The following is a 21148-nucleotide window of genomic DNA, read 5'->3' on the forward strand; positions in this document are numbered from 1 at the left end:
TTGGCTGAGGAATTGACCATTGTTTCCTGCCAGCGATGATTCGGTGAACGAGGTGCCGCCCCCCAGCGGCGCGGCGGATAGGCCCGGAGAGCAGGAGAAGGCTTGCTTGCTCCTCCCCCTACTCGTGAGCGGTGAGACGCGCGGCTGGGCGAGGGGGAGGGACCGATCGATTTTATCCGGGTCGGACGCTCTGGGCCTGCGGGGTTGGCCGGGGTCCGCTAGGGTTGGCGGTCGGGGGAGCCGTGTTGGAAGACAATGTGGGGCAGCGAACGCCTGGCGGGTGCCGGGGGAGGTGGGGCGGCAGTGACTGTGGCCTTCACCAACGCTCGTGACTGCTTCCTGCACTTGCCACGGCGCCTCGTGTCCCAGCTGCACCTGCTGCAGGTAAAGCGCTGGCTCCGACGGGGTCTCCCAGCCCGGACTCGGGACACCTGGTGTGTAGTCTGGGGTCGGACCCGGCCGAGGCCTTCCAGGGGCGCGGCAGCCGCTCAAGGCCTCATCCGACGACCGGGCACGGGCTGCTTTCCTGGTGCCGCCGAGCGGTGTAGTGGCCCGACTGAGGGCCCTTCGAGGTCAGGGCTGGTCAGGGCAGTCAGTGCAGCCCACACCACGTCTAGTGCAGCCCGGGCCTTTTAGTTAACTGGCCTTATCTCTGGGCTTTTCATTCGGTGGAGCTGGGCTTTCAGACATCTTAATACTCTACCTCTCCGTTCAGATATTCCTCATCCCAGGTTGGAAAGCCCTTCAGAAGTCGGTTCTTTTGTTGTTGTTTTTGTTTTTTAAGAATGTTCTTTCCGACGGCGATTTCCAGGTTCCTGAGCGGCTGTGGTCCTGGCCTCCAGCAGAAGGAGCAGACTTGGTTTGCGGAGTCCCTGTGGGTTAGCAGGGACTGAGCCCGTGTCCCATCAGCGGGATAGGTTAAAGGTTTTTCCCTGCAGTCACTGGCGGACGCTGGGAGCACCTCCGAGGTGTGCCAGGAACGTGCAGTGGATTATGCATACTTGGACGTCTGTAGTTAGGATTCTTGAACCTCTGTTGTCATTAGCCCTTCTAGATTTAGTGATTGTGGTTCATAGCTATAACAGTTGCCTGAGATATGACATCCCTCCTTTCATAATTAAAAATAGAAGCACCTGGTCTAGGAGTTTGAGTGTGCTTATGGAGGCAAAAGGCTAGAAGACAGGCACACCTTGGAGATACTGTGGGTTCGGTTCCATACCACTGCAAGAAAATGAGTGTGGCAATAAAGCCACTGGTAATCTTTTTTGCTGATAGAGGGTCTTGCTTTCAATTTGTAAAAAATGCAACATCTGTGAAGAGCAATAAAGGGAAGCACGATAAAACGAGGTGTGCCTGTATTTGAAATCCTCGAAAATCCTGGACGTGTGGTACTCACCACTGGCTACTCCAAGCAGGAAATACTTAAGAGTTTGCAATAATTTCAAGTATCACACCTTTACCCTTTAGCTACTTCTCAGTAACTATTTTTCTAGATTATTTCCCTCCACTATCTTTCAGCAGATCCTTCCATTATTTCTTTTAGCAGACAATCTTTTGGTCCCTACAAGCTTCTTTCATGGCTGGAGAAGAGTTCATCACTAAGTCTAGGTAGACCCTGCCCTGTGCTCTCAGTGAGGTTTGGTGGAGTTTTTCAGCTGCTTTCAAATCCCCACCTAATGAGTGTGTAGGAAAGCTGCTTATAGTAACTAATAATGTGGTCCTAAGATGTAGATGCTATGTTCCATTCATCACTGTTTAAGAATTTAGCGGTCTTGTCTTTATTTTAAACCTTGAGCTTTCAATAAATATTCATAAGAATTAATTCATGGATATCTTTTTAAAATTTAAATCTCTTCGGCCTTGGGACAAATTGTTGTTTCTGTTTAACTTATATCAGCAGAACAGGCCAACTTTTCTCCCCGATTATAAAAGTAATACATGTGTTTTATAGAAAATTTAGGAGGCATGGAAAATCATAACCCAGAAAATTAAAGTTACCATTAATCCCCAAATCTGGAGATAACTAATGTTAACAGTTTGGATCAAATCTTCCAGTTTTGTTTCTAATCCTTAATTATTTTTAACACATATGAAGTCCTACACACACACACATATAGTTTTGTGTCTGCTATTTTCGTATAGTATTATTATGAATGTTTTGTTTAAAGGTCATCATTTTTCATGTTTAATTAGTATTCTATCAAATTTGCCATAGTTTTTCACTGTGATTGAACATTTGTATTGTATTAATTTTCAGACATTAAAAGTGATAACAAAAATTACATTTTAATAAAAAAAGAGCACATCTTTGTTTATAAAACATTATTTTCATTTCTGGTTATTTGGGGTGGGTTCCCAGGATTATTGGGTTTGAGGGCATATGTAATTATTAAAGCAGAAAGTCATGAGTTGGGAATTAATAGGCTGAATTATTTTATTTGGGCTGAAGCATTGAATGCATAATACAGATGATACTGTAAGGAAGGGGATGAGGGTTTGAACAGTGGTTTTGTGGCCTGTGTCAGACTTACCTTTAAGCTTTAAAAAATACAGGTGTTCTTGTCCTTCCCAAGATCTACTGAATCAGAAATTGGGGAGTGGACATCTGTAACTTTTAAAATAACTCCAGGCTACTTAGATGCACAAATGTGTTGAGACCCACTGTTCTAGAATCCTAGAATGTTGATGGTGAAAGGGACCTTAGGTGTCTATCTACAGGCATACCTCGGAGGTGTTACGGGTTTGGTTCCAGACCACTGCCCTAAAGCGAGTGTAGCCACAAAGTGAGTCTCACCAAAGAGCGAGTTATAATCTTTTTTGTGGATGGAGGGTCTTGCCTTCTATTTGTGAAAAATACAACATCTGTGAAGCACAATAAAGCTAAGTACAAAAAACCAAGATATGCCTGTAGGTCATTTCTGTACTTTTACGCCTAAGGAGACGTACTCCTAGGCCAGTACCATTTCCGTGCAGTGAATTTACCTTCTTGTCTATAACTCACTCTGCCTCATCCAGACTAGGCTTCTCATTATTCCATTCATAACCCAGCTACTTCCCACTTATGTATTTTTACTCAATGCTGTTGTTCTTCCCTACATTTTCCTCATTCCATGCCTTTAAAAACCATGCCATAATCCTACCTCCTCCAGATAGCTTTCAAATTCTCTGTTGCCTACATTTGTCTCCTTTTCAAAACTTCACTGCTGTGTTTATGTGACACATCTCATTTGTTAAGCTCTTTTCTGTGTTTCAAGTATTGTCTTTTGTTTATCCAAGTCCTTGTTTCAGGACTGGATACCCAGTTGATGCTTTAACTCAGGATTTCTGAACATTTTAGGCTGGATAATGTTTTGTTGCGGGGGCCTGTCCTGCGTACTGGAAGATGTTTAGCAACGTCCTTAGCCTGTACCTACTAGATGCTGGTAGCACCCCTCCTCCCAGTTGTGACTACCAAAAATGTCTCCAGACATTGCCGTATGTCTCCTGGGGGACAAAATCACCCCCAGTTGAGAACAACTCCTTTAACTTAGTTACTTTTTCTGTACTCCAGGCTCGGGACTTGCAATGATTGATGAAATGGGGGAAAGGATTCATACGCATACTGAATGCACACAACCTAAATTGCCTTCCAGAAATGACCAGAGAGGTACAGATGGTCATTTCTTTTGTGTTAGCCAGAAATAACCCAGGCCTGGGACCTGGCCAGTCCTAAGGCATTGCAACCTATGATTTCACCTGAAGGTTTGGGCAACAGCAAGTAGTCAGTCATTTGCTGATTAGATTAAATTCCTGGAATAGGGGCTCCTTTCTCTAGTCTGTCCTTTCTTCTCTACCTGAGTGCCCAGGGCGCTGTGGTTCAAGTGAAAAACTTTTGACATAAAAATGAACTCAGAACATTACTCTGCGAAGTTTGCTAAATTTAACTGAACATATTTTATGACTTTATGGAGCTGGTTACTACATTTTGACCAAACGAATCATTGAAGTATTTTTTCTGTTTAATAAAGTTAGTTTTCTCCTTTTCCAGTGAGTTGGAGGAATTCTCCTTTTTGATATTTCAGGCGCATTTCCTATTTCCTTATTTAACATCTCTACTTTTAAGAGTTTCTTCATGTGAAATAGAGACACTTTCACTGACTCTGCTGAAACTCCATAGAAAGCATCTGGGGTAGGGTGGGCACTTTCTCTCTGGTGACCTCGGCTCCCACAGTTACACCTGACATAGTAACTTAGGACTTTTGACTCCAAATCTAGGGTTCTTTCTACTTTATCACACTGTACTCCATAGAAAGATTTTTGTCAGCCAGAGCGCTTGGGCTATTCCTGTGAAGAATTATGAGAAAAATTACAAGGCTAAGTGATACACGATAACTTTCTTATATACAAAGTTTTAATATGTTTAACTTAAAGTACATTATATTACCTCAGAAGTGGCTCCAACATCCTTTGAAATTTGCGACGTTTAAAGAAAGACAATAAGCAACCTATAACCAGTTTTGAGGTAGTAAAATATGATGTAAATGAATTAATTTAATATTTAATGAATTTATTTTGGTATAAATAAATGAATTTAATACTAAAACTTCTTGATATGGTAAGTTTTGATGGCTATTAATGAAAGCCTTACTTTTTATTAAAAAGTGATCTATGTGTCAAAATGCTTATGATACAATATTAAGTGGGAGAAAAAGGATACTAAATAATGACTAAAATACACAGCCATGTAAAAAATTAACTTGTTGTCTGAGGGGAGGGGGATGGGGAGGACGAAGAAGGTAAGGGGTCAAATGAATGGTGACAGCAGGAGATTAGAATTCGGGTGGTGAGCACACAATGGAGTATAAAGATGTTTGTTATAAATTTATGTAATGTTATTAACCAATGTTACCCCAATAAGTTAAAAAATTATTAATTAAAAATTAACTTGTATAAAGTGAAATACTTTGCATAAAAAAAAGATTAGCCAGAAATAGACAAAATTGTTCACATGGTTGTCTTTTTGTGGAGGGAATACCAATAATTCCTTTTTTTCCTTCCAAGTTTATATATTTTCCGAGGTTTTTATAATGAGTTTGTAATTCTTTAATAATAGAAAACATTGTTTTTTAATCCTTAGTGACAAACTTAAATATTTTATACAAATGTTCTTAATGAGAATAAATGTCATGTTTTACTATTTTCTTATAAAATATGTTTCCATAGTTCTAGAACTTTAAATTTTTATTTATGAAGCTGCGTAATATAAAATTTCTGGAAGTATGCGTAAGACACTATTAACAGTTAATTACCTCTGGGAATAGGGACCTACTCTCACGTTTTATACTTTTTTGTGCTTTTACCATCTGAATTTATTCTAATCAATAAATACTGCTACTTTTTAAATTTTTTTCAGTTACAATTAACATCCAGTATTACATTAGTTTCAGGTGTACAGCATAATCATTAGACATTTATATAACCTGCAAAGTGATCCCCCGTCTAGTACCCACCTGGCACCATACATAGTTATTACATTATTATTGACTACATTCCCTAAGCCATTCTTTATGTCCCCATGACTATTTTGTAACTGTCAATTTGTACTTCTTAATCCTGTCTCCTTTTTCACCCCGCCCCCAAATCCTCCTCCTATCTGGCAACCATCAGTTTGTTCTCTGTATCTATGGTATTAGTCTGTTTGTATTTTGTTTGCTCATTTAATTTGGTTTTCAGATTCCACATATAAGTGAAATCATATGGTATTTGTTTTCCTCTGTCTGACTTATTTTACTTAGCATAATACCGTCTAGGTCCACCTATGTTGTCACAAATGGTAAGATTTCACTCTTTTTTTATGGCTGAGTAATATTCGATTGTATATATGTATTATATTTTCTTTATCCAGTCCGCTATTGACAGACATTTAGGTTGCTTTAATAGCTTGGCTATTGTAAATAAGGCTGCAGTGAACAAAGGAATGCATATATCTTTTTGACTTAGTGTTTGGGTTTCTTCAGATAAATACCCAGAAGTGGAATTACTGGGTCATATGTAGTCAATTTTTAATTTTCTGAGGAATTTCCATACTGTTTTCCATAGTAGCTGGACCAATTTGCAATCCCACCAACAGTGCATGCCAACAATTTTTTTTGTTGACTTATTGATGATAGCCATTCTGACGGGTGTAAAGTAATACTGCATTGTGATTTTAATTTGCATTTCTCTGATGATTAGTGACATGGAGCATCTTTTCATATGTCTGTCTGTTGGCCATCTAGCTGTATGTCCTCTTTAGAGAAATGTCTATTCAGGTCCTCTGCCCATTTTTAAATTGGATTGTTTGTTTTTTTGTTGTTGTATGAGTTCTTTATAAATATTGGATATTAACCCCTTATCAGGTATATTATTGGTGAATATCTTCTCCCATTCAGTAGGATGCCTTTTGTTTTGTTGATGGTTTCCTCTGCTGTGTAAAAACTTTTTTTAGTTTGATGTAGTCTCCTTTGTTTATTTTTTCTTGTTTCCCTTGGCCAAGAAGAGAGATCAAAAAAAAATAAAATACATTTTTAATGATCATGGTATATGTTTCTAGTTATTGACTCATTTTAAAATAGTAAATTTATAGCTTATTTAATAATTTTCCTATTGGTAGACACTTAAGCCAATCCTGTTTTCATTCTTATAGAAAGTACTACAGAGATATATTCTGATGTAGGTTTTTTCTTCTTTGAATCATTAATTAATTATACATACACATGCACACACACACACATCAAGGTCATAAAAGTTCATTCTCTGCTTTTTGCCACTTTGAATTTTGGAATGATTGAATCAATTTATAATGCTATCATAAGACTGTAAGTATATTGGTTTCACGTATAGCATCACCATTGTTGCATGTTTGAAATGATTATAGCTTTTTAAATGCTATGACATGTGGATAACAGAGAGCTATCAACTATAGAACCTTTTTTGTGTTTGTGGATTGCAATAATAGTTTTACCTTTTATGTGAATCCAGAAAAGCATGTAAAAACTTTCAAAGTATTTCCCCCTATTTTTTATTTCTGAATAAATAGAATCAAGCTATAGAAGTAACCTGGGGTCACCAGCCTGCATTCTTGAGCTGGGTGGAAGGCAGGCATTTCAGCGATCAAGGTGAAAATGTGGCTGAAATTAACAGACAAATTGGTCAGAAACTTGGACTCTCAAATGGGGAACAGGTAAGCACAAAATGTGGTGACAATGACATTTTTCTAATATTGCATAATATAGCAATGAAAATAAAATTTAGAAGTCAGATATTTTTTAAGGAGAGAGATGACACCTAACTTGTATGTTCCTATAAATTAGTCCGATGTATTCAAGTTGACTATATACACTGTTAAGTCATTATCTACCATATACTGTGATGTTAACTCATTATCTTACAGTCTACCAAGCTCTCTAGTTGACTTTATAATCTGCTTTCTATTTTACTCACTTTCTATGTTCCCTAATTTTGCTTTTGTGCAATTATTTTTGCTTTATAAATTATTACATTTTACTTTCTGTTATCGAGCTTCATTTCATTTGTTTCTGACAAATTTTCTAACCTTCCAGGGTTATACTTGATTTTCAGAAAACTGTCCTACAAAAGAGGGATATTATTTTTCCAGTTTAATCTTGCCTATGAATTTAATGTGTTTAGATTATAAACCCCAAAGCTTAAGGACTCATGTCTATTTTATCATTTTATTATATTCACCAATTTATTCCTTTAAAAATATTTAAACTAGAGAAGTAATACATTAAAAGTAAAAAAAAAAATTTCTGTTTCTTTAACTCCAGTCTCAGAATGAGTATATATTGTATGTTGGGATCTCACTAGACCTTTAGGATTTAAAAAATGAGATCATACGTATTTTCTGCAATTTTTTCCCACAAACTAAATCAGAGATACTTTTCCATGTATTACAAATAATATGCATTGAACATCTCTCTATATGTTTATGGAATGAAATAGTAAAAATTGAATTGGGGGGCTGCACGTTTAAAAATTTGATAGATGGGGCTAATTTGCTTCCTATTACCAGTTTCCCACAACTGTACAACAGATAATCACATCTTTTTAACTTGTTTTCAACAGACTAATTTTGTTCATGCATGTTTTTTATAAGAAATCCATAGGCCTCTCAGTAGTCCTTTGCTTACCCTAAGTTTTTGCTAGAATCTTAAAACTTTAGCACCAGAGTAACCTGAGAAATCACTAACTTTGGTGCCTTGCTCTACAAACCAAGGGAGATGGAATATTTTGCCCAGGATTGCATAACAAATTACAGTTCTGCTCTCTTTGAGTTTTTTTTGTTGTTGTTTGTTTGTTTGTTTGTTTGTTTTTTGACAATTCTGGTCTATGTCTAATGAAAAAGAAGTTACATGAATAGAAATGGACATAAAACAGAGAGATCAATTTGGGAAAATATGGTGATAGGTAGAACAAGGGGAAAATCATTTTAATCCTGAATTTATTCATATACTTCTGTTAGTTATTACTGATCCAGAACATCTTAAATCCAAAACCCAGTAATAGACACTTCCCTGTGGGAAACATCGCTTCCTATTCCTGATCAAGTCTCATCAGTGCTCTGAACACTCCTGCTTGTTTTTAATCACCATTTGCCTCACAGTGAACTTTTACCTGATTTTCTGCAGCTCCTCTGTATTGTAGCAATATCACTAAGGCACTGTTTCCCAAAGAATCATCCGTAGGAACAGATAGGAACAGGAAGTGGCCTGGCTCGCCCAGGACTCTAGCTTCCTGGTGGACAGGAGCTGCTGTGTGCTTCCTCACAAATACCCCTTTCAAATAGGGAAACGGGAGTAGTAAAGGGAAATTTACTGAGGAGTCCGGTGAGGCACTCTAAGTAAATCTAAATACCGTGATACCTCGGTTTTCGAATGTCTCAGTTGACGAATATTTCGTTTTACAAACGTCATAAATTTTATGGATCTATGGTGTCATTAGATAGTAAAATTCATGCTAAATTGGCAGCTTTAGCGGTTGATTTTAAAGGTCTGGAACGGATTAATCCATTTTGCATTACTTTTCTATGGGGAAACCGAGCCTTGGTTTTCAAACGTTTCAGAACTCGAACGGTCTTCCGGAATGGATTACATTCGAAAACCGAGGTACCACTGTAATTGGCTGTAGTCTCTATTTCAGTGTGTTTTTTAATTTTCTAGAAGCAGCATGGATTGACATAGTTCTAAAACTAACAGTTGTAAAACTTCAGTAAATAATAGTATTTGTATACTAGATCAAGCCATGACTTGATGATATTGTTGTTTCTCTTTGCATTTTTATTTATTATTTATTTTTTTTTTTATTTATTCATTTTTTTTTTTTTAAGGAGGGCACAGCTCATAGTGTCCCATGCAGAGATCGAACCAGCAACTTTGGTGTTATTAGCACCATGCTCTAATCAGCTGATCTAACCGGCCACCCCCATCTCGTTGCATTTCTAAACTTACATTTCTTTTTTTAAAATGGTTACCTTTATTTTATTTTTTAAAAAACATGTGTTGTGCTAGGATGTATTTTCCTTTATTCTATAATTAATTGTGAAATAATTTTTCCTAAAATGCTGAGTATATCAAAGCCTAGCTAAGAATCAGTACTTAATAAATATTTGTCAAATGAAAGACTATACACAGACACACACACTTAATTACATACCTAAAGAGAGAACTTCTTATTTTCTAGAGATACAGAAAAGTTTTTTAAAAGCAATTTTACATTTTAAATTTTTTCTAGGTGTTTCTCAAGCCGTGTTCCCATGTGGTGTCTTGTGAACAAGTTGAGGTGGAACCCCTCTCAGCAGATGATTGGGAGATACTGGTAAAGAAAACAAAATGAGAACTATCCCAGTTTGACATTACACTGCTTCAAAATATCAGTGTCTTTAGATTTCTCTGTGCTCCGTTATACGTTCTGAATTGGTTTGAGTTATAAGAATGACTTGAGATTTTCTTACTAGACATGGAATGGACAAAATATGAAGTGAATTGATCTTTTTGTCATTGGTTCTAGGAGCTGCATGCTGCTTCCCTTGAACAGCATCTTCTAGATCAAATTCGAATTGTTTTTCCAAAAGCCATTTTTCCTGTTTGGGTTGATCAACAAACTTACATATTTATCCAAATTGGTAGGTGCTATCGTAATATTTGCCATCATACTCTACGCCATAGCACTGAGTCTAAAACAGAGACAAACGTGCACTAATGCGCCTTATTTTCTACACAGTTACACTAATACCAGCTGCTACTTATGGAAGGCTAGAAACAGACACAAAACTCCTTATTCAGCCAAAGACACGCCAAGCCAAAGAGAATACTTTTTCAAAAGCAGGTGATACACGTGGAACATTTCATTATTATGAAAGAGAACAAGGATTGACAAAAGAACTGCAAACCAAGCAACTTCAGTCACATACTACAAGAGTCACTGGGTCTAATGAAACAGATTCAGAGGATACAATTGACCCACCATCAAGCTTATGGAGTATGATAGAAAGCATTTTTTCCTTTGGGTCTGAGAAGAAACAAGAGACATCTTGGGGTATAACTGAAATCAATGCATTCAAAAAGATCCAGTCAAAAGCTGTTCCTATAGACAATATTTTCAGAGTATGCAAATCTCAGCCTCCCAGTGTATGTAACTCATCAGCAACTTCTGTGTTTCACAAATACAATGCCATTCATGTATTTCCATGGGACCAGGAATATTTTGATGTGGAGCCCAGCTTTACTGTGACCTATGGAAAGCTCGTTAAGCTCTTTTCTCCAAAGCAACAGCAGAGTAAAACAAAGCAGAATGTCCTGTCATCTGAAAAAGAGAAGCAGATGTCAGAACCAGTAGATCAAAAACAAATTAGCCTAGACCATAGTCAAGAAGAAGGTAAGTCCTGTGTACTGAAGGTCGTCTGGAACGGACTTGAGGAATTGAAGAATGCCATAAAATACGCCAAAAATGTAGAAGCTCTCCATCTTGGGAAAGTCTGGGTTAGTATAAATTTTATAATTAGGAAGGAAATAATTTTATGTTGTTTGAACTTCCCCAAATTATGAATTAGAATAATATATACAAATTGAAAACCATATTAATAAGAAATAGTATCCAAAGTCTCTGCAGGAACAGATTTCTGATTGCAGGGTAGAGTCCTTGTTTGGGTACAGATTGTGCATTTTCTGCCTACGTAAACTTGAACAGTATAATATTAGACAGGTACAGGCCTAGAGAGGTCAAAATCACTTGCCTGTGGTTACATAGCTAGTAAGTAGAACTAGGAGTAAAACTAGGCATGCTGACTCCAGAGTTCACGCTTAGCTTGGAGTGCCCTACGAATCCTTGTATCTTTAATACCTGCAGAAGATTTGTTTCCAAGTTCTTGAAAACACAAGAAAGACTTCTTGTGTGTTGGGGAAAATGCCCAATGTAGAGAGAGACCTGCAGTGTGAGGCGATCTTCCTGCTCCCTGTGACGGTACCTGACTGGAATGAGCCCAAAAGCTTACTCTGCTGGTATCAGCTCTTTAACCTATGTAATGGGGAGAGGAAGTAAGAGCGACTAATGTTTCACTGTCTCATCCTGGCCTCAAATATAAATGCTAATAATGTGAAATGAGTCACCAGTCCCACTTACTTGACCCTAATTTTGAACCACTTTGAAGCGAAACTTCATAGTGAGAAAGGGAAGAAATTGTTAAGACAGTGAAGAAAAATAGGAAGGGAAGGGGTTTTCCTTTGTAGATTTCTTTTACTTCCACAGTTTTCCCTATCACCTTTATGCAGGTGACTTAGAAAGTTTTCATCTCTTCAGCCTACAGCATTTCCTAAAGCTCCAGACCACTGCCTCACTATTTTCTGTTAGCTCTAAACTCAGTTTAGTAGATCCCACTGCGTCTTCAAAACCAAATTGTCTAACGCTGAACTTGCTATGACTTAACCTCCTTTTATTAATGGTTCTGCCGTTAGGTATGAATACTCTTTGGAATGGTGAGGACGGGGTGAAGAAGTGATGGTGGTCAAGTCTTGGGGACCACATAAGATAGCAGTGAGGAGTCTCACTTCCCACTCTAAAGGTTGGGAGCCATGGCCAGTGAGGAGTGGCAGTAGTTACCATCAGGTATTCAGACAGGTTTGACTTGATAGATCAAAATTGATCACATTCTGAAGAAGAGATTAAAAGAAAGAAAGGTAGGGGGGAAATTGAAATGTTTGTGATATAACAGTACCTAACTATCCATCTGTTTATGCTACGAATCATAGCTCCTACCATTTCACCTGAATTCATAGAAGTTAATTTGAATATGTGTGCTCTGGAATATTTTTTAATCAAGTTTTGAGCATATTTATATTTCTGTTCATTTTTAAATTTCAGATTCCAGATGACCTGAGAAAGAGACTAAATATAGAAATGCATGCAGTAGTCAGAATAACTCCAGTGGAAGTTCCCCCTAAAATTCCAAGGTCTCTAAAATTACAACCAAGAGAAAACTTAGTGAGTTCAAATTTGTATGTTATGTTACAATTGTTTTACATGTGTTGTAAAACTTCTAGTTGCTTTAGCTAAGTGATAAGAATGTTGTACTTCTTTTTGCTAGAAAGTCTTTTTTCCTTTTTCTTTATTGTGGTAAAATATATGCAACATAAAAATGCGATTTTAGCCATTTTTAGATGTATAATTCATTGGCATTATTACATTCATAATATTGTGCAACCATTACCATTATCTGTTTCCAAAACTTTCCCATCACCCCCACAGAAACTGTGTGTCCTTTAAATAATAACTCTTCATCCCTACCTCCCCTAGCTCCTGGTAACCTCTAATCTATAATCTATCTCTATAAATTTGCTTATTCTAAATATTTCATATAAGTGGAATCATACAATATTTGTTCTTTGTGTCTGGCTTATTTTACTTAACCTGTTTCCAAGGTTCATCCATGTTGTAGCATGTATCAGAACTTTATCTCTTTTTATGGCTGAATAATATTCCATTGTATGGATATATTACGTTTTGTTTATCCATTCATCTCTTGGTGGGCTTGGGTTGTTTATACCTCTTGGCTATTGTGAATAATGTGGCTATGAACGGTGGTATCCAAGTATCTGTATGAGTTCTTGCTTTCAATTCTTTTGGTATATATGAGGTTGGACAATTAAGTTCGCGAACTTGTTGCAACGAAGTTGCTAACCTTTTTTGATATCAGAGGGATTATTTATTATGAATTTGTACCAACTAGACAAACAGTTAACCAAGTTTACTATTTGGAAGTGCCGAAAAGGCTGTGTGAAAAAGTTAGACGACCTGAACTTTTCGCCAACAATCCATGGCTCTTGCATCACGACAATGTACCAGCTCACACAGCACTGTCTGTGAGGGAGATTTTAGCCAGTAAACAAATAACTGTATTGGAACACCCTCCCTACTCACCTGATCTGGCTCCCAGTAACTTCTTTCTTTACCCGAAGATAAAGGAAGAAATGAAAGGTAGACATTTTGATGACATTCAGGACATCAAGGGTAATACAGCAACAGCTCTGATCGCCATTCCAGAAAAAGAGTTCCAAAATTGCTTGGAAGGGTGGACTAGGCATTGGCATTGGTGCATAGCTTCCCAAGGGGAGTACTTCAAAGGTGACCGTAGTGATCTTCAGCAATGGGGTATGTAGCACTTTTTCTAGGATGAGTTTGCAAACTTAATTGTCCTACCTCATACCTAGGAGTAGAATTGCTGGATCATATGGTAAATTCTGTTTAACTTTTTGGGAAAAGAAACCAACAAGTCTTTAATAAATAATACACATATGATGTATACTGTGCCAATATAAATATGGATATTTTTGGCTTTAAAAATTAATATTTTTAAATTATACATCTATGTAATTTTTAAAAATTTCTCCCATGTTATTTCTGTATTAATATTACAGCCTAAAAGAGTGCTAGACTGTTTTACTTTCCTTCTCTGTTAATCCTTTAGAATTGGTATGGCCAGGAAATGAGGTGTTGAACTTAATTGTAAAATCTTTTTAATAGAGTATTATCATCTGTACAAGTTTAGGTTGCCAGTTCTCAGAGGATTATAATGCAGGAGATTATTGTATTATATGTTCAAAATATTCCTTCTGTGATAATTCAAATAGTACTTTTGGAACCTCAGAATCATGATGGTCATTAAGTCATGGAAGAACCAATTTAGCAGAACTTTCTAGTTGATGAAACCCCAGGTAAAATAGATTATATTATGTGACTGGAGAAGAGGAAAACAAAGAGAATGATGCCATTTCTGTAATATTATGTAACTGAGTATTTAATACATTGGCTGAACAGTACACAGTGATTTGTAGTTTTGTTTTAACTTTCTGGTTACTGACCTTAGTATTTTTCAAAAGTTACATCTCTTATGTATGAAAATAATTAGCCACTGGTCATGAGATTTTTTTTTTTTCCTCACTGATGGGATATTACTACAGAATTCCTTTTCTATCCTACGTTGCATATTTTAGTGGAATCTTTATGACCTTGGCAGGTCTCTCTGGGCTATGATTATGTCGCCTGGGACATAAAGATGTTTGATTCTAGAGGAACTGTCAATTGCTTTCTGATTCTAAAGTCTTGATTTTAAATAATTATCATTTTCAGTTTATTATTTTGTTTAGGTCTTTAATCTCATTGCCCAATAATGTCCAAAGAAGTAACTATTTCTGTGATTTTAAGAATGGGAAAGTGATGACTGTCCTTAGTTTAGACTGCTTTTGGTAGTGATCAAGTTCTGAACTGAGCTTAATCAGCAAATAAAAGCTTAACTCTGGATGAAGAGAGATAATAGATACCAGTTGAGAAATTACAGCGTAGAGGTTTAATTTTTCTGGACAGATATTAACCAACTTCCCCATAAGAATTTTTGTTTTTCCTGTTTTTAATTTCAAATAGGTTTTAAAAATTTAATAATTTTAATTTTGAAAACTTTAAAAATTAGCAATGTTTTTCTCAGAATTTCTTCATGCCTTTTTAACAATGTATTAACACTTTACTTGTTGAGTATATGAGCACTGTGGCCAGCTTAACAGAAAAAAAGAAGAGAAAGTAACTTGAATATATAGAGTTTTTCTGATGTATAAAGAAATTTGGAGGAGCTGTAGGTGGTTAAACCATGTCCTCAAGGATCTATGCTCCTTTGGTCTTTCTCTTCCGCCATACTTAGCCTATGACTTTCCTCCTATTAGAAGCAAGATATTTGCTGTACTAATTAGCCATCACATCTGCATTCATGCAGCAGAAGGAAAGGCACAAGGCAAACGCCTTCTCCTTATAAGGTTTCTCTACCTTTTAATCAGGAAGAGAAGGCTTTCCCAAGGATTGCTGATTGCACACCACTGTCCAAAATCCAGACACAGACACAGACACAGACACACACACACACACACACACACACACACCCCTCCAAGCTGGGAATCCAAGCTAGGAGTTTGCTTTCCCACCTCTACAGTAGAGGGAGACAAGGGAGAATGAGGTGGGAATGCTTATTCAGTGAGCGAAATTCAAATTATGGCATGTGTTATCACTGGACATAGTAAAAGAGAGCATTTAAAATTTTGCCACTTGTATAAATGTTCCTTCAGGTAAAACTGTGTTCATTGTACTGACTAGAGTGTCAAATCCAAAATCTGTGCCTATAGAATATGAACATTCTTCCTGCGTTTTTTTTGGGTAAAGTTTACATTTTATTAGCAAGATTATGAGGTGTTAAAATAAGGATATTAAAGTTAAGGTTAAGATCAGGATCAGGATAATTTATTATTGTGCTTTCATTTTCTCTGGCAGCCTAAAGACATCTGTGAAGAAGACATAAAAACTGTGTTCTCTTCATGGCTACAGCAATCTACTACGACCACATTTCCTTTGATAATATCAGAGAAAGAATATATTAAGCTGGGAATTAAAGATGGTGGGTAAATTTTATTTGTTATTTTGATATTTTTCCTATTGGAGAAGTCATAACATTTTTCATTGTTTTTCCAACTTGTGACACGTGTGAACAAGAAACATGTAAACAGATTTTACATACCGAAGAATGCCTTTATTTAAATTTAAATAAATTTGATATTTAAAATCTTAAATTGTTTCATCTCCGCTTCAGAACTAACTCTACATTTATTACTTTCTTTTCAGTAGGGTTGAAGGAGTTTTTTCTGAATATAGTTCATTCTTGGCAAAAAGAAAAAGAAGAAAATATTTTTCTGTTGAGTACCAATCTGCTACAGAAGATCACAATACAAGTAATTGCATACTATTGAATATTTAATGAAACAATATTTGTCACATGTGATTGATAATAAAGTATGAATTTACTTGTAAGACCTTGCATCCTAAAGTGTAGTAGAAACTCAAATGATAAGAGTAGGGAATAATTTGATTTAAAATATTTTATTCTATAATCTTTAACTTATGTAAACTAATTGTTGATTTATCAGAAATTTAAAATCAATGCCTCAGCACAAATCAGTAATAGAACTGATAATATTAACTGGCAAATGGATCATAATTTAAAATTCTCCTGTATTAAAACAAAGGAAAACTGGGGTGGCCAGTTAGCTCAGTTGGTAAGAGCGTGGTGCTGATAACACCAAGGTTGCCGGTTAGATCCCTGCATGGGCCACTGTGAGCTGCGCCCTCCTTAGAAAAAAAAAAAAGAAACAAAGAAAGGAAAACTTAGCTTTAGTAGTTTGATTTTTAAAATTCATATTATCTTCAACTTTGTAGTACAACCCATATTATTTTGGCAATTCTTAAATTCTCAACTATTCACAAATATATCACTTTTCTTCCACAAGTATTTTAAAAGTAGACTTTTTAGATTATTATGTTTTAGTTAGGATATTTACTCTTATCATTATAAAATAGAAGATACTCTAGCCATTTAGAATTTCAGTGGTTTGGAGGTAGACATTGTTTTTCTACTTTTGAAATATAATTGAAGCAGTACCATTCAGAGAAGATACAAGTGTAAGAATTGTGAAAAGAATAAATATGACACAAATGAAAATTGCAAATAAAAATAGATCTGTAAAATGCATCAAGGAGATGACATTCTTTATTGCTTATTGACCATAAATATTTGTGTTCCTTGGATGAAGAAATTATTATTATCAAAGCTATTTTAAGTAATGATCTTGCATGCACAGTATATCTTTTCTCTCTGGTGTAACAGAATCAGCAATTCAGTTTCCTGGGACCCAAGAAAAACAGTGAAAAATATTACTTTGAAATGTAAAACTGGTTTTTCCTTGCTACTATAGGTCCTTCTAGATCCTATGGTAAAAGAAGAAGACAGTGAGGAAATTGACTGTATTCTTCCTTTTTTAAAGCTGAACTGCTTGGGGTAAGAAGTTATGGCCAAATTAGCACGCTTACAGATATATTTGACATTATCTCTGGCAGGGTTTTTATGTGTAAATATTAAAGTAGATGTTAATGTCATTGAATAATCTAACTGACGCATTAGATATTTTTTCAAGGATTGTTTCTGTTTTCACACCTAGCTTAGTAACTTGCCTTGTCTCAGATAACTAAAAGTCTGAAGCTTATTAGAAATTTTACTCTGAGATTTCAGTTTTTTCAATTACAGTTGACATTCAATATTATATTAGTTTCAGGTGTACCGCGTAATGGTTAGACATTTAAATAACTTGTAAAGTGATCCCCCTGAAAAGTCTAGTACCCCGACACATTAAGTAGTTATTACAATATTATTTGACTATATTCTGTAAGCTGTACTTTATGTTCCTGTGACTATTTTGTAACTACCAATTTATACTTCTTAAACCCCTTCATTTTTTTTTTTTAATTTTATTTTATTAAATTTATTGGGGTGACAATTGTTAGTAAAATTACATAGATTTCAGGTGTACAATTCTGTATTACATCATCTATAAATCCCATTGTGTGTTCATCACCCAGAGTCAGTTCTCCTTCCATCACCATATATTCGATCCCCCTTACCCTCATCTCCCACCCCCCACCTCCCCCTTCACTTTTTTCACCCAGCTACCCAACTCCTCCTCCCATCTGGCAACCATCAGTTTGTTTTCTGTATCTATAAATCTGTTTCTGTTTTGTTTTCTTTGTTTTTTAGATTTCACATGTAAGTGAAATCATATGGTATTTGTCTTTCTCTGTCTGACTTATTTCACTTACCATAATACCCTCTAGGCCAACATGTGTTGCCACAAATGGTAAGATTTCATTCTTTTTTATGGCCAAGTAATATTCCATTGTATATGTGTACCAGTCTTCTTTATCCATTCATCTTTTGATTGGAACATTTAATCAATTTACATTTAAACTAATTGTTGATAGGTATGCAGTTATTGCCATTTTATTAATTGTTTTCTGATTGTTTTTGTAATTCTCTGTTCCTTATTCTCTTGCTCTCTTCTCTCATATGTTGATGTCTTTCTGTAGTGTTTGGATTTGTTTCTCTTTATTTCTTGTAAAGATCTTGGAGATTTTTGGTTTCTGGTTACCATGTGCTTGATGTATACCAAGCTATGTTTATAACGTCTATTTTAAGTTGATGGTTGCTTAAGTTTGAACACATTCAAAATCACTACCATTTTTACTCACCCCGTCCATGTTTATGTTTTTGTCATTATTTTTTACTTCTTTTGTGTGTGTTTGTGTATATCCCTTAATTTACTGTTGTAATCACACATGATCTTCCTATTTTTGCCTTCTAAACTTTGTATCAGCTTTAGTGTTGTTTGATGCTCTGTTTTCATTATGTGTTTGCCTTTGTCAGTGAGAATTTTTCTCTTTGCAATACTTTCTTTTATTTTTGATTTTTTTTTTTCTTCTTAAAGAAGTCTCTTAACATTTCTTGTAATACTGGTTTGGTGTTAATGAACTACTTTAGCTTTTTCTTGTCTGGGAAGTTCTTTATCTCTCCTTCCATTCTATATAATAGCCTTGCTGTGTAGAGTAGTGTTGGTTTTAGGTCCTTTCTTTTCATCACTTTGAATATTTTGTCCCAGTCCCTCCTGGCTGTGAAGTTTCTGTTGAGAAATCAGCTGACAGTCTTATCACAGCTTTCTTGTAGGTAACTAACAGCTTTTCTTTTGCTGCATTTAAGATTCGTTGTCTTTAACCTTTGGCATTTTAATTATGATGTGTCTTGTTGTGGGCCTCTTTGGGATTAGCTTGTTCAGGACTCTCTGTACTTCCTGGGCTTGTATGTCTATATTTCCTTCACCAGGTTAGAGAAGTTTTCAATCTTGAGCTTTCTCTCCTTCTGGTACCTCTATGATGTGAATGTTAGTACACTTAATGTTGTCCCAGAGGCCCCTTAAACTATCCTAATATTTTTTGGATTTATTTATTTATTTTTGGTTGTTCCAATTGGGTGTCTTCTGCTACCTTATCTTTTAATCTTCTAAATCACTGATTTGATCCTCTGCTTCATCTAATCTGCTGTTGATTTTATCTAATGTATTCCTCATTTCAGTGATTGTATTCTTCATTTCTGACTGGTTCTTTTTTATGTTTTCTATCTCCTTTTTTGTTTCCTATCTCTTTGTTGAAGTTCTCCCTCAGATCACGGAGCATCCTTATAACCAGTGTTTTGAATTCTGCGTCTGGTAGATTGCTTGGCTCCATTTTGTTTAGTTCTTTTTCTGGAGCTTTGTTCTGTTCTCTCATTTGGGACATGTTTCTTTGTCTCCATATTTTGGCTGCCTCCATGTGTTTGTTTCTGTGTATTAGGCAAGCCTGGTATGCTTCTGGTCTTAGTAGAGTGGCTTATGTAATAGGTGTGCTGTGGGTCCCAGTTGCTCAGCCTCCCTATTCACCTGAGCTGGGTGTCCCTTGTGGGATGTGTGTGCTCTCTGTTGTAGTTGAGCCTTGATTGCTATTGGCACATAAGTGGGTAGGATTGGCTCTCGGGTTGACTGTGAGGCCTGACAATGACTACACTGGACAAGCTGTTGTGTAGGGGTTGACCCTACAGAGTGGTACTCACATTAGTGGGGCTCTGGTGCCTGCTGAATCCACCTTTTGAGTGTGTCGTTTGTGTTGCTAATTGGATGGTGCTCTGGTGTGGTCTGAAGCCAGCCACCAAGTGTGTTAGTTCTAGAGCCTCTTGAGAGGGAATCCAGTGCTGGCCAAGGTTAGCTGTTGCTTTTTTCTGGCACAGGGCAACCTGGTAGGAGTTACAAAATGATCTATTGTTGGTTGCTGCCTGTGCTGCGCTTGGAGGCACCTGGGAGTGGTTGTGCTGTGAACCGAGGCTGGCTGCTGCTAATAGCAGGCTTTGGCTACTTAGCAAGAGGTACAGGGCACACTGAGACCAGCCTGCTACTCGTTTGGGGTTTATGAACCTTTGGGAGATTTTAGGAAAGTCCATATTATGGGTCCAGACCAGGTGCTTGTATGTATTAGCTCTGAGAGAGGTTCAGGCCAGGCTTGAGAATTAGATGGAATGGAGTTTCAGAGAATCACCAGGGTGGGGTGAGAGTGGCGTTAGCCAGGTTAATGTAGACTCAGATTTGGTGCCCACCTGTGCCTGCAGGCTCTGTGGGGGGAGGGCTCTACAGAGGAACATTGGTGCCTTCTGGCACTTTAGTCTCCAAGAGAGCTGCCCCCCAGCCCTTGCCTTAAAGCCAGACAATTCAATTTCTCCCTATTTGTCCCTGGCACTTTTTGAGCTGCTGTCCTTTTGCTGGGGCTTAGGTCGAGTGAGTCTGTTCAGGCCCTTTAAAAAGCTGCCTGGGTCTACAGCAGCCTTCTGTATCACCCAGACAGGTTCCCCCTCTGATTTTCACGATCAGAATTTGTGGTGAATTCTCTTCTCAGCACTGGAACCCTGGGCTGAAGAGCCCAATGTAGGGCTGGGAGCCCTCTTTCCTCAGGGTGGGTCTCTGCAGCTGAGATATCCCTCCCAATTCTTAACTGCCCCACGTGGGTGTGGGACCAGCCCATTTCGCATCTCCACCCCTCCTACCAGTCTCGATGTGGCTTCTTCTTTATAGCCTTAGTTATAGAACTTCTGTTCATCTAGTCTTCAGGTGATTCTCAAGGATGGTTGTTTTATAATTATAATTTTAATGTGGTTGTGGGAGGAGGTGAGTACAGT

At 37.0% G+C, this 21148-nt stretch overlaps 1 protein-coding gene across 4 annotated transcripts in view; it reads left to right on the forward strand.

The window, feature by feature from the left end:
* Positions 1–113: 113 nt before the first annotated feature.
* The window catches only part of PEX1 (peroxisomal biogenesis factor 1), a 61135-nt gene continuing 40100 nt past the window's right edge, over positions 114–21148 (forward strand). For 3 of the 4 annotated variants that reach the window (XM_019716785.3, XM_019716803.3, XM_019716796.3), the window contains exons 1-9: positions 115–384; positions 7058–7201; positions 9772–9855; positions 10048–10162; positions 10261–11018; positions 12397–12516; positions 15844–15967; positions 16192–16298; positions 17319–17401. In XM_019716785.3, coding sequence (XP_019572344.3) covers positions 256–384; positions 7058–7201; positions 9772–9855; positions 10048–10162; positions 10261–11018; positions 12397–12516; positions 15844–15967; positions 16192–16298; positions 17319–17401 — 1664 coding nt within the window. In that variant the 5' untranslated portion in view covers positions 115–255. Of the gene's footprint in view, positions 385–7057; positions 7202–9771; positions 9856–10047; positions 10163–10260; positions 11019–12396; positions 12517–15843; positions 15968–16191; positions 16299–17318; positions 17402–21148 lie in introns of all 4 variants that reach the window. The other variant, XM_019716789.3, reaches the window with a different exon arrangement.

This window comes from Rhinolophus sinicus, chromosome 4 (assembly GCF_057876585.1).
Source record: "Rhinolophus sinicus isolate RSI-liver-muscle chromosome 4, RSI-T2T, whole genome shotgun sequence".
NCBI lineage: Eukaryota > Metazoa > Chordata > Mammalia > Chiroptera > Rhinolophidae > Rhinolophus > Rhinolophus sinicus.